General features: G+C 34.7%; 1 protein-coding gene across 6 annotated transcripts in view; it reads right to left on the bottom strand.

Moving 5' to 3' along the window:
* Window positions 1-14,613, bottom strand: part of Lrrc9 (leucine rich repeat containing 9) — an 86,273-nt gene that overhangs the window by 65,167 nt on the left and 6,493 nt on the right. For 5 of the 6 annotated variants that reach the window (XR_005729145.2, XM_078050000.1, XM_078049999.1 and 2 more), the window contains exons 2-7: window positions 13,611-13,690; window positions 13,118-13,336; window positions 12,176-12,316; window positions 11,557-11,620; window positions 11,181-11,251; window positions 1,028-1,210 (exon numbers count right to left, since the gene is read on the bottom strand). Coding sequence is in view for 5 of the 6 variants with exons in the window: in XM_078050000.1 (XP_077906126.1) it covers window positions 1,028-1,210; window positions 11,181-11,251; window positions 11,557-11,620; window positions 12,176-12,316; window positions 13,118-13,336; window positions 13,611-13,658 (726 nt within the window). In the remaining variant the exon portion in view is untranslated. The remainder of the gene's footprint in view (window positions 1-1,027; window positions 1,211-11,180; window positions 11,252-11,556; window positions 11,621-12,175; window positions 12,317-13,117; window positions 13,337-13,610; window positions 13,691-14,613) is intronic. The other variant, XM_040274746.2, reaches the window with a different exon arrangement.

Raw genomic sequence — 14,613 nt, 5'->3', positions numbered from 1 at the left:
GACTCTGAACGTCTGCCAGTAGACAATGGCATTAGCTTTTTGCTCCATATTACAAGATAGTTCACTTCTCAGATTAAAAATGAGAATAATCTCAATGTTAGAATAAAAGTGAAGAAAAAGGGGGAACTTGAGAATCAATCCATAGCACTAAAAGAGAAACAAGATAAATAGATAATCTAAGACATTCTTTATCTATGTTGAGAAGATGCATAGGCCACAAGGTGGAAGGTCCCTTATATTGGGCATCCATATTCTTGGCACATTATAGATACTCAAAGTCAATTTATGATTAACTGAATGAACAAATGGATTGGTTTTATATTGAGGATAATTCAGACACAAATCCATCAAGTGAGGCAGCCTGGTTAAGTTAGTGAGGTCCTAAAACAAAGATGGTGCACAGGGAGTGGAATTGGCCTAAAAGAGAGGTAGAAAAATGATATAGAAATACTAGTAATGAGCGTGGAGAATTCCCATGAACTCCAGTGTAAAATTATAGATCCCTTGGTGACTTGTGGAAAGCCCCTTATAGGAAGGTTCATTGTCAGCAAGATTTCAAGAGTGTAATGACAGCATGTGGAGGGCCACTTCTACTCTGAGTGACTCTCAAACCATTTTTAATTATACTAAAATCTACCCAATTTTTGGCATACTACCATCATCCATGGATACTTTATTATTTCTATATGAAATATTCCAGATGAGAGATAGTTACTTATTATATTTTTACTGTTATTTATATTTTATGTTTTTATATGCAGCACTAGTTCAGTTAGTTTAACATTAATGGATGCTTCAGATTTCCTTCTTTTAATTTTGTACAGATTATAAACAATTTTTTAAAGTATTTCACCTTCCAGTTTTATCATCAAATTCTAGTATTAATGTTGTTATTTGAATGCTTTCATGTGAAACATCTTGTTTACTGGGTAAAAGAAGAATTAGAGACAAAAAGTGATGAGATAAAGACAGAAAGAAGTTAATTATCAAACTTAAGTCACAGATAATTGATTAGGAATACACTTACATCTGCCAGTTCCTTGATCTGTTTGGCTGACACATCAAATGTGTCAAGTCTTTGAAGGCAAGGCAAGTGATACAATACATGTGTGGAATAATTACACAGCAGACAAACTGGATTGGTTTTATACTGAGGATCATTCAGACACAAATCCCTTAAGTGAGGCAGCCTGGTTAAGTTAGTGAGGTCCTAAAACGAAGAGTAATAATAATATTCAGTTAATTAAATGTGAATATGCATTTCTAAAGGAGGCATGTGAACACTTGAGGTCACCTATAAGTTAACGTAAAACATTTTAACTACATACTTAAACATGTTAAAGTAATTCAGAGAGTTAAAATATTCTTTAGTCAAAAACATGTTAAATTCCTGAAGAAAAGATCAACAATAACATCAGACTTTGTACAACTATATTTTTTCTATATTTACCAAACCATATAAATCAATTTGAACCTTGGAGCCATCACACATGTTGCCACCTCTGCACAGCTCCTTTTGCTAACAATTACCCCCAGGGTTCCTGGAGTGCTCTGCTTCCTTCACCTCTGTGTCCTACACTTACCACCAAGAAACACTGCTCTCCGTCTTCCTTGCTCCCCAGATCTGACATGTTTACAAAGGTTAGGGGAACCCATTCTGTTACAATCACCATGGAATTCTTGATTTCTCATTGTTTTCTGTTTGCTTGCTTTGCTTTTTCTATAAATGCCCCTTCTACCTATTATGATCAATTTTAAGCTAGTTCTTGGAGGGCCTAGTTTCCTCACAACCGATGGAGGGGGAAGGCTTGATCATGTATTTCCAGATCAATATTTCTTCTTAACATATTTTATTTTGATCTTTAAGTCATTGTTTATATTTTCTTTTTGTTTGTTTGTTTGTTTGTTATCTGGCCCTTGCTTAACTCTTCAATCTTACCTCTCCCTGCTTAAATTCTGACATTTTATGTTTTGGCCATACTGAATTACTTATAGCTTCAGAATATGCCAGAACCTATTTTATTTTTAGACCTTTACTCATATACAGTTCATTTTGAGTTCACTGAACTTCACTCAGCTTTGCATATTAATCTATATAGGCCCAATCCAGTTTTCACCTTCTTTGGGAACCTTATTTCAGACCCCAAGGTTAGAGTAGATGAGTAGAACCTATGAGTTATTTTAGCCACTTGGCTTAATTTTGTTATAGAATTTATCAGTCTGAATTGACAATTGCTTGTGAACCCAGCAAGTCATATGCCAAGGGTCTATATGAGCTTTAGTATTCAATCTATAGTCTAAGAATTGTTTACATTTATAAAGTGTTATAAAAAATAAAAAAGAATATGCAGCAGAAGGCCATCTGTGATCCAAAAAGCCTAAAATGTTTTCTATCTGGCCTTCTGCAAGAAAAGTAGAGACAAACTTTTCCTGTCTTCACTGAGACAAACTCAGGGATTGTACCTTAATGTTGTATTCCCAATACTCAGCATGTAGAACACAGAAGGCTTTAAATAAACATGTAAATTGAATCATTGTTTTCTACAAACCTCTTTCCAAGAAATCCTTATAATGTCCTTATTTCTAGGATGTTGCCTGAGGTAGGAGGGTACTAGGGTGGGGTGAAACTTGAAAGGATATGATGATAGGTAGTAGAATCAGAATCATTAATTAGGAGAAATTCAAAGGAAGAAACAGGAAATATTAGTTTTTTTAAAAAAATTTTTTGTAGTTATAGATGGACACACATATTTATTTATGTGGTGCTGGGGATTGAACCCAGTGCCTCACATGTGCTAGGCAAGTTCTCTGCCACTGAGCTACAGTCCCAGCCCCAGGAAGTAATAGTGCACCAAAACAGACTGCTAGACCAATGGTACAAAATAGAGGGCACAGAGACTAACACACAAAATTACAATTATCTTATATTAGACACAGTTGCCAAAATCATGCATTGGAGAAAAGATAGCATCTTCAACAAATGGTGCTGGCAAAACTGAAAATCCATATGCAACAAAATGAAATTAAACCCCTATCTCTCACCATGCACAAAACTCAACTCAAAGTGGATCAAGGACTTAGGAATTAAACCAGCAGAGACTCTGCATCTAATCGAAGAAAAAATAGGCCCTGATCTTCATCATGTGGGATTAAGCCCCAACTTCCTTCATAGGACTCCTATACTGCAAGTATTAAAACCAAGAATCAACAAATGGGATGGAATCAAACTAAAAAGTTTATTCTCAGCAAAAGAAACAGTTTGTGAGGTGAAGAGAGAGCCTACATCCTGGGAGCTCTCACACATCAGATAAAGCACTAATCTCTAGGGTATATAAAGAATTCAAAAAGCTAAGCAACAAAAAAACCCAAATAACCTAATCAACAAATGGGCCAAGGACCTGAATAGACACTTCTAAGAAGAGGATATACAATCAATCAACAAATATATGAAAAAAATGTTCATCATCTCTAGCAATTAGAGAAATGCAAATCAAAACTTCTAAGATATCATCTCACTCCAGTCAGAATGACAGCTATTATGAAGACAAACAATAATAAGTGTTGGCAAGGATGTGGGGAAAAAGATACACTCATACATTGCTGGTAAGACTGCAAATTGGTGTAGCTAATATGGAGCAGTATGGAGATTCCTTGGAAATCTGGGAATGAAACCACCATTTGACCCAGCTCTCCCTCTCCTTGGTCTATATCCAAAAGACTTTAAAACAGTATACTATAGGGACACAGCCACATCAATGTTTATAGCAACATAATCCATAATAGCTAAACTGTGGAGCCAACCTAGATGCCCTTCAGTGGATGAATGGATAAAAAAAATGTGACATATATACACAATGGAATTTTACTCAGCAATAAAAGAGAATAAAATCATGGCATTTGCAGGTAAATGGATGGTGTTGGAGGAGATAATGCTAAGGGAAGTTAGTCAATCCCCAAAAAACAAATGCCGAGTATTTTCTCTGCTATAAGGAAGCTGACTCATAGTGGGGTAGGGAGGGGGAGTATGGGAGGAATAGATGAATTCTAGATAGGGTAGAGGGGTGGGAGGGAAAGGGAGGGGGCAGGGGATTAGCAAGGATGGTGGAATGTTACAGACATCATTATACAAAGTACATGTATGAAGACACGAATTGGTGTCAACATACTTTATATACAACCAGAGATATGAAAAATTGTGCTGTATAACTGCAATAAGAATTGTAATACATTCCACTGTCATTTTTTTTTAAATCAATAAAAATAAAATAATTTTAAAAAAGGTAAATTACAAATGGAATGGGAAGGAGAGAATGAAGTCAGGATGCTAAAATGAAGAGTAAAACAGTGTCAGGTTACCAATATGTGCCCAAACTCTCTCTGGACAAGTAAGAATATGGTTCACTGACCTGACCTCAGGCTAGAACTGGGCCCACAAGTGGAGTGGGACTAAGTAGAATTTCTCTAAAAGGGAGATTTATGGACAGAGCTATGCACATAATCATTTGACTGAATTCTGCAGGGGCAAGAAAGATAAACCATCTGATGTCCCAAGAAATAAAGATATCTTTTGATTACTGAGTGGCTATGTTGCTTTTGACCATCAGTCTGGGTTAGGAGATAGAGAGTGTGAACTCAGAAATGCTAATGAGGAACCCCCTATCTACACTCTAAAGTCAGATGAGGTTGGAATCCATGAAGGCACAAAATGTCATTGAAAGTCAGTGTTATGGTGCCTAGTAGAAGTTATTCCATCACCACCAGGATAGTATCTTTTTAGGGTGGGACAAAAGGTTAAAGATAAAAATCTAGGTAACAGTGTTGCAGAAACATTTCTAATATGAGGATAGTAAAGTTCCTGTGAATCACATTCAATGTTTTTATGGTAAGTTGCTAGCATTATCATATATAGTCTTTCTAATATTACATCTTACAATGAATTTTCACAATAGTCCTATTTTACCATCATTTAAGAAATAAGGACATAAAAATATAACAGGCTAATATAAGATAATAGCAATACAAGCAATAAAACAACACATATTTATTATTGAGCCCTTAGTATGTAATAGTCACTATTCTAGTAGTTTTACATTATTTTTCACTGAAATTTTATGCTACAACTGTATTATGCTACCTCTGGTATGGGTCAGGACTAGAACTAACAGATCTCTCTGCTTACTCAGCCTGTGCCTGTAATCACTAGAAGGCTGCATGGCAAACTACAGTAAGATAAACTTCCACATGGCTTCTTCGCAGGGCAGTTGCATAGCCTCCCAGCATTCTGCACTTATCTCCTTCAGCCTCAATCTCATGAATCTCTCCCTTGCCTTGTTCCAGTCACATAAGACTTCTAGTTTCTTTTCTTTTTAAAATATATTTTAAGATGTTGCTGGACCATAATTTTATTCATTTATTTATATGCAGTGCTGAGAATCAAATCCAGTGCTTCACATATGCTAGGTAAGTGCTTACCACTGAGCCACAACCCCAGTACAAGACTTCTACTTTCTTGAATTGGCCATGCTCCTTTCCACCACTTATGGCCCTCATCCATGTTCTAATTTTGCCTGGAATGCTCTACCTCAGCTACTCCTACTCAGATTTCACATATTAACTAAATATTACTAACCCCCTTCAAGGATGACTCCACAAGGCTAGGTCACCTTTTTATATGTTGCCACACACTCTAAATTTATCTTTCACAGTTCTCTCTGACTTCTTCCAAAATTTAAAAATATCTAAACCTAAAGTTTTATCCACATTTCACATTGTTTTCTTGGAATAGATTCCTAAAAGTAGACTTGATAAAGGATAGAAACCTTTTTATAGGACTTGGCATATAATGTCTAAATGCTTTCTAGAAAAGCTCTATCAATTTAAATAACTCCCAAGACCATATAATTGTCCTTTTTACCCTAGTCTTTCTAGCATATTGAGTACTATGTTTATTTAAAAATTGCCTATTTAAAATATGATCAGTTTAAAGTTACATGTTTTAATTTGCATTCTATTCATTCTCAATGAGATTGAAAATTCTTTTATGAATTTACTAGGCATTTAGAATTCAATCTGTGAATTATTCAATCATTTATTCTTTCTTCTACTGGGTATGTTAAGTTAGTTGTTTATAATGGATTTAACAGTAAGAATGTTCAATTTTAGCCTACCATAGTCTCTGTAAAAATAATTTTCCACATTTTTTTGCCTTTTAATTTTACAACATGTTTAACATACTTAAGTTTAAAATTTCCATGTAGTTAGACTTGAACATTTTGTGTATTCTTAAACTAGCAGAATTAAAGGGGACAAAGACAAATACACATATATACCCCACTATCTATCTTACTGGCCATCCCCACCCTGTGACAACTGTTACCAACCTCTCAATGTTTCTAGTTTCAATAACAAACTTACTTCCCATGTGTTAAATCTGATTCCTCATCTGACGCTGCGATGCTTTCAATAGTGGAAGAGGCAATCTGCCATGTTCCCTATGTATTTCTTCTTACTCTTGCTCAGTATGTAAAGAATGCAAGGCCTGCCTTTTTTTTTTCCCATCCATTTCCACAGCATGTGTTTGCAATGAGTAATCTTGAGAGACGAATTAATATCCCCTGTGGGAGACCAACCTTGCACATGACTGAGTCACACTCCCTGGCTGGGTTCTGAGGTGCTCAGTCTCCTGCATGGGTGTGTCTTGTTACAGCCCCATGGGTGGAGCTATGCTCACCTGTTCCTTTGTAATATAACCCCTTGCCCTGTTTAGGATAGAATCTTCCATGGAAGTGCCTTGTATGTGTCCCCTTCTCTTAATGTGCCCTTGGGTGTGGCCCACCCAGATGCCAGTCAACCTGCCGACAGTGGACATCATGAAGATAAACTCAGCCCCCTGACCCCTTGTCTCATTTGAATAGCTTCTCCTCAATTAAAGATGTCAGTGTGTGCTCTCACTCTCTCTTCCTGCGGATCCTTAAGGTCAGAGGAGCGACCCCAAAGAAAAAGGTACTTGTGTCTCTTGTGTGGTTATTTTGCACAGCCCAGTTAACCCAGTTTACCTGGAGTGACCCCTGAGCCTTTTAGTCTCGAGAACAGAAACCTGGCAATTCCCTTCTCCAGTCTCATATTCCTCTATAGAAAGTAGGACTGATTCTAAAGCAGTAGATTCCTGTAGCTCTGTGTTCCTTAGGTGTGATATGCTGCAAACCCAGTCTTTGTTCAGTAGTCATTTGGATGCATCAGTTACCCTGTGGAAGTTGGAGAGCATGGGATAACTGAAGCAAACCAATATTTTGCTCATGCTACTTTCTAGTCCTTTGTCTCAGACCCAGGAATCATTTCTTCTGCCAACATCCATGAAACAGTGACAGGCTAGCTTGCTCACTCAGCTGACTTCATTACTCTACATTCAGTAAAGTACTTAGTCAGGCAAATGTTTAGTTAAGGAAAGAGACCACAATTTGACTCCACCTAGGGTCACAGATTTTTTAGTCTCAACCTCTGACTTGCTTGACCAGGTGCTTCCAGCCCAGCTCACTACTTAGCCAATCAGTTAAGTATCAGCAGGTCATCTAATATACTGCCAAACACATTAGACTACCAGATGGAATCCCATGACTAAGATTTTTTCTCAAGACATGGCCTGACAAAAGTCTATTTGTTTCCATGACAAATTAGGGCAGATATTATGGATAAGTTTTCTTCATCCCTGATCTATCTATCTAATTTGACTGTGGACTATCCTGTTTAAAGTTCTCTTATCCTTTAACGACTCTGATAATAATAAGTCTTCAACTTTTCTTGGAGCTCTGTTTACAGATTTTATCTTTTCCCCATTTTCTCCAAATCCCCCAAATATATGCTTTGTTCCAAGGGCACAGATTTATTACTCATAGCCATTTAGCGAACAGGAAATGTATTCTACCAATTCTTAAACTGACTATTCTAGTTATGAATTTTAGCCCCTCATTTCCAACCACTTATACAAGCTCTTCACCTGATTATTACACTAGTACACTGAATTCAACATATCCGGATCAAATACATTCTCTTTCATTCCAAACTAGCCACTAGAAAATTTTAGATAAAGATGAGTAGGAAATAATTTTGAATTGATCAGTATTAAAATAGACATTATTTTATGCAGAGAAAAATACATAAAAACTCCAAGAAGCTACAAAATAAAGCAGAATAAGAACCTTAAAAAGAAATTTAAATAGGTCTTGGGTTGTAACTCAGTGGTTGAGTGCTTGCCTTGCATGTGTGAGGCACTGGGTTTGATCCTCAACACCATATAAATATATAAATAGAACAAAGATATTGTGTCCATCTACAACTATAAAGCTGTTTTAAAAAAAAGAAATTTAAATGAAATTTTATTTTATTAGTCAAATTCCAGAGTAAATACTTGTTATACATGGAGTCCTATGACAAATATTTCTTGAGCTATACATGACAAGTATTTCTTGAGCATGCTAAGTACTGGAATTACAGATCCATTTTGTACTCTCTTTCTTTTCACATTCTACTAGGTGACAAATGCTGCAAGTTCAACAAACATAAGGTCTCTCTCATGTATTACTTTTTCTTCTCTTTTTCTCCCTTCTCTTCCTCTTCTTCTTTCACTTTCTTCTTCGTTTTTTTTTTTGTTTGTTTGTTTGTTTTTTTGCTTTGGTTTGTCTACAATATCTCATTCAGACAAGTTTCATAGTCTCCTAACTGGCTTTTCTGCTTTCTGCTGCACCAAAACAATAAATAGTAATTTCAGATTATGAGCCCTAAGGATCATCTCTGATTATATCACTCCCTTTCTCAAAGACTCTGAAAGTGTTCTGTTGTCCATAGCATACAGACCATATCAGGACCCAGTTTGCCTTTCCAATTTTAACTTCTAGTATTTCCATATGTACACTCTACTTTGGTCAAATAACAATGCCGATGTTACTCAAACATACTCTTTGACTTTTTACCTCTACACCTCTGTGCACATTGTTCTTTCCCTCTTAGAATACCCATCCCCTGCTGCCCAGAAGAGCCACCTACAAAGTCTATTAAAATTCTGTTGGCTTTAACAGAATTTTAGTTTCATAAAAAGTATTTCCTCTGGAATTTGACTAATATAATAATTTTTTTAAAAAAAATTCTCTTTAAGGCAGTTATTCTTCTTTATTTTGTAGCTTCTTGGAATCTTCTTTTATTTTTATCTAAGTAAAAGAATGCCTATTTTAATACTGATCAATCCAAAATTATTTCCTACTCATTTTTATCCAATATTTTCCACAGGAAGTATTTGAATATGCACCTTGAATATGCTCACTGTCAAAATTATGAATGCCACATGATTTAACCCACATTATATGTATAACCATAACACCCCTAATTTGGTTGCTTCGTTGGCATTCAAGTTCTTGACAAATGTTTACTGTGATTTACTACATGTACAGCACTGTTCTAAGCATTGTAGATAAGCAGTGAGCAGAATAGGCAAAATTTATGAATACATGGAGCTTTTATTCTAGCAAGCGATGTGCTGAGAGGTAAAATTAAACTGAAAAGGGTGATTTGAAGTGCTGGGGAGAGTAGTGGGGCTTATTGCTATTTTACCTATATCAGCAGGAAAGACATCATCAAGAACATAATATTTGAACAAAGATCAAAATGAAAAAAAGGGAATGAGGCCTACAGGTACATGGGAAAGAATACTTCAACAAGTACAAAGGCCAAAGTTAAGAGTGTACTAGGTATATTCAGAGAATGGTGAGACCAAAATGGCTGGAATAGAATAAATTAATGTGATAATTATAGGGTATTCATTTAACATTTGAGAAGCCATCTTAAATGTTAACCACCATCTTACTCAAACTCCTCCCACCCCCATTAGTGACTTACCCCATGGAACCATAAACCTAAGCCAATTCCAAAAGGACTCGATCCCTTTCCTCTGCAAAAGCCCCATGGTAACCATTGATCTAAGCCAATACCATGCTATTCCCCACCTGCCTAGCTCTGCCGCAAGCAACCCTGAGCCTATCCCATAGCACCACAACTACAACTCCAAATCCCAACCTCACAAAAGCTGAGCACCCAAACATCTCGGGGCCTCTCTCTTCTCCATAGAGAGATGGCCTTTATTTGTCAGCTTTGACAAATAAACTTTTGTGTGGATCTCTGCCTGGTCTCTGTCCTTCCTTTCTCACTGGCCTGTATCTTGCTTTCTCATTTACCTTTCAATAATGATAGATGCTGTGGTTAGAGAGACAGTTGTGGGTGAGAGAACAACTAGACTTTATAAAGTCCTATGGGCCATTTTAAGAATTGTCTGATATTGTGAAAGAGATGAGAAGCCAAGGGAGGATTGTGAGCAGAAGAGTGGTTTCATCTGGCATATTTTTAAAGGTTTCATCAGGATACTGTGTGGAGAAGAGATTGACAGTAGGGGAAAGAAAATGAGAGGAAGAGATGTTAAGATTTTTTTTTTCTCTCAATAATACAGGTTAGAGATGATGGTGTCCTTAATTATATTGACAGTGATGTACATGGTAAGAAATGGTCAGACTCTGGACATATTCTGATGGGGGGACCAATGGAATTCACTGATGAATTAGATGTGGGATATGAAGGAATAAAAGAAGTAAAAAAACTGCTATAAGGATTTTGGCTTAAGTTACTGGAAGAATGAAAATGCCATTTAGAGAAGTGGGGAAGCCTGTAGAAGGTTTATTGGAGGAGAAATCAGTTTGAGCTAGGATAATTCTAGGGAGTTATCAGGAAAAGTAGAGGTACCAATTTAGGAGTAACCAATAGGTAAAAATATTTAAAGTCATGAGACATGATGAGATTTTTTAGAGAATGAATGCAGACAAATAAGAAAAGATCCCAGGACTGATCAGGGACACTCCATTTTTTTGATGCTAGGAGAAGATGAAACCCCAGAGACTCCCAGAAAGACTGAGAGAAAATTAAGAGAAAATGACACTCTAAGAGTCAAGTAAATAGTTATCTTTTTTGTTTTAATACTGTCAGATCATAAAGTCAATTTAGTCAGATGACTCTGAAATTCCCTGAAGTATAAGGTAGCCTCAAAAAAATGAATCTGTTCCTTTAAAAGGGACTAGTTAGTCAATTTTTCTGCAATTATATGGTTCATGATTCAGATAAAAACAAATTATTCCACTTAAACATACCTTGAAAGAACATATTTGGTTACCAGAAAGGTTAAGCTTCTCCAGTTTTTCATTGATGTCAAGACACCGACCTTTGATTTAACAAGAAAAAAGAAAAATCAAATTTCTTGTTTTATCTCCTTTTCATATCTTAACATACCTCTGAGTTATATACAGCCATCATTTCCTACATATCAGCAAGATTAATGGTACCATTAACAGCTAATATTTTCACCATTAACAGCTAATATTTTCATCCTATAAACATGAAATAAGAAATACTTTGTAAAGATATTATTCAAAAAATCTAAAAGAAAGAAATCTATCCATATACATGTTTATATTGATAAATAACTGTTGTAGTTTTCTCTCAAATTCCAAATGAAACAATACATACCAATGATGCTTATCAGATTTCCTGCAAGGTTGAGGTCATTTAAATTCTTCAAAGTCTGTAAGCCCTGAAAATTTAGACAATATGTTATTTAGAAAAAAATCATTAAAATCTTCATTTCCAAGTCATCCCTGATTAATCTGGTAAGTTCTCTGGATGTTTTGTTTATTGGGTGCTGTGTACTTCACAAGCACAGAGGGAAGTGGGTATCTCAATGAAGCCATCTTTGTTTCTCCGTATTGGAACCTAGAGAGAACTATTGTAAGAGGGAACAAGAAGGGAAGTGGAGACCAAAGAGGAGGAGTTGAGTGGAAAAAGAACACATTACACACATGTTCATAATCTAAGACAAGTCATATAACTCCTCTAAATATCTTTTAAAAAAATCTTCAAATAACAGCATTATCTTTCCTCTCAGGTTTGTTGAGAGAAGTAATGATGATGATGAATATGAAGCCCTCCATTCATTATAAAATGCTGTGTTCATCTTAGTTATTTTAATCATAATAATTAAACTAGTGATAATTATTTTGATCCCTAATCATAATCCGATCTTAGACATTGTGGTTTAAACTCTACAGAAGTAACTGGTTTTATATATGAATCATTGAAATTATCTTACCTCAATATTTTTAATCATGTTGTGGTTCAGCCAGAGGACTTGCAATTTAATTAATCTGTCTAAATTTTCTATTTTAGAAATTTTATTATAATATAAATACAATTTTTCCAAATTTCTACATTCTTGAAGGCCTCCAATTTTCTGTTTAAAAGGAAATTGAATTGTATTACATTATACTTTGCCATTAACCCTTCCAATAAAGTAAGTTTCTAAGTAAATTTTTATTAAATATAACATTTTATTGTGAAAATAATGTTCAAAAAATTAACTAAATTTTTAAAAGAGAAAGCATATAATTACTCCATCTTCAGTTTTATTTAGTTTTATTTAAATTTTTAATCAACTCTATTTTATAACTATAATCATAATATATTATGTAACTTGGTGAAGACTTTTTTTATTGAAGACCATCTAAAATGTTTTATAATCTTTCAAATTATAATATATAATAATTTTAGAATATTTCTTGAAGTTTATAGTAATTTTTAAAAAAATTACTCTATGAATAAAATTCTTAGCTACTATTTATAATACTGCAACAAAGAGCTTCATACATACATTTGTTTTCTGCTGTTGAATTACTTCTCTAGGGTACAATTTTTAAAACAGGATTTCTGAGGTAAAAATGTGTGTACATTTCTGTGGCTTTTGGTGTTTTAAAGTAATGAATTTCAAAACTGATGTCTAATCAACAGTGTGTAAGTAAACCAATTTTACTGTTAAGCAGTGCTAGCTCTGATTTGATTAGCTTTGATAACTAAAAAGTAAAATATGTTTATGCTTTAATCACTTATTTCTAATTTTTCTTTTTTGAATATCAATTTCTATCTTTTGCCACTTATCTGTTTTGCTCTGCTTCATCATAATTTCAATGAATTATTGTTCCAAAGTCAAAATTTCAGTATAAAATATTCCATTCTAAGATTATATATTTAAGCTTACCTCGATGCAACATTCAGCAATCCAAAGTTCTTTAAGCAGAATACAAGTCTCTAACCCTGAAATTTCTTTTATATCTTGAGCAACAATTGTAAGACTTGTTAAATTAGGAAATAATGATAATCCAACTATACGGGGATACCCTGAGAAAAACATCTCCAGTTTTGAAGCATTTGATCCTTCTTTTCCAACTATCTCATAAGATAAACCATTGCACAAACACTGTTTAAAAACAAAAAGAAATTTAATTATTTCTATTTTAAATAATGAAAATGATTTTTGTCATTTGAAATTACAAATTGTCAATTGTACTGGTGCCATTTTTATATCTCTCACAAGAAAGTAAGTTGTACCACATATGTGATTTTTCTGTGTTTCCAAAAGGCATATTGCAGAAGAAATCACTAGATATTCCTTTCAGCTCCAGAAAAGTGCATAAAAAATGTTCCCTCTCATATTTTTGCAAATGTTCAAAAGAAATTTAGATCTGACTCACCAGTTCTTTAATTATTTCTTCTTGATGTAAATTTTCACTTTCAATCATCTTCCATTAAAATAATGGTCATAATAATGTATCTATTAAGGAAATCAAATGAATACTCGGGTCATGTCATTATAAACTGAAAAGGACCTTAAAATTAACTTAAGTTGAACCACCCAACCTAACTTGAAATCTTCATATAGTATATTACCAGACAGCTGGACCCCAAGACAGTCTATTTGATCTCTGAAGTTTTCTGTTTGAAAGCTATTTTTTATTCTGAATTTAATTCTGTCTCTCCATAACTCCTCTCTTTTTGTTGCCATCCTATCCTTCATTCAAATAAAATAAGTATGATTTTTCTACTGTATAATGAGCCTTCAATACTTGAAGAAAATAGTCATTTTTCATCTACACCCTTATCTTGCTCTCAGTTCAATTCTTTTAGTTCTTTTTTTTTTTTTTTTTTTTTTTTTTTTACATAAGAAAGTGGCTATTGACCCAGTTGGTGATCCTTTGGAGAGAGAACCTTTAACAGAATTTTTTTTTATTGGTTGTTCACAACATTACAAAGCTCTTGACATATCATATTTCATACATTAGTTTGAAGTGGGTTATGAACTCCCAATTTTACCCCAAATGCAGATTGCAGAATCACATCGGTTACACATCCACAATTTTACATAATGCCCTATTAGTAATTGTTGTATTCTGCTACCTTTCCTATCCCCTACTATCCCCCCTCCCCTTCCCTCACATCTTCTCTCTCTACCCCATCTACTGTAATTAATTTCTCTTCTTGTTTATTTTCCCATTCCCCTCACAGCCTCTTATATGTAATTTTGTATAGCAATGAGGGTCTCCCTTCATTTCCATGCAATTTCCCTTTTCTCTCCCTTTCCCTCCCATCTCATGTCTCTGTTTAATGTTAATCTTTTCTTCCTGCTCTTCCTCCCTGCTCTGTTCTTAGTTGCTCTCATTATATCAAAGAAGACATTTGGCATTTATATACCATGGA

The sequence above is a fragment of the Ictidomys tridecemlineatus genome, chromosome 5 (genome assembly GCF_052094955.1).
Source record: "Ictidomys tridecemlineatus isolate mIctTri1 chromosome 5, mIctTri1.hap1, whole genome shotgun sequence".
Lineage (NCBI taxonomy): Eukaryota > Metazoa > Chordata > Mammalia > Rodentia > Sciuridae > Ictidomys > Ictidomys tridecemlineatus.
The sequence above is the reverse complement of the archived record's forward strand: the minus strand, read 5'-3'. Positions and strand labels throughout refer to the sequence as shown.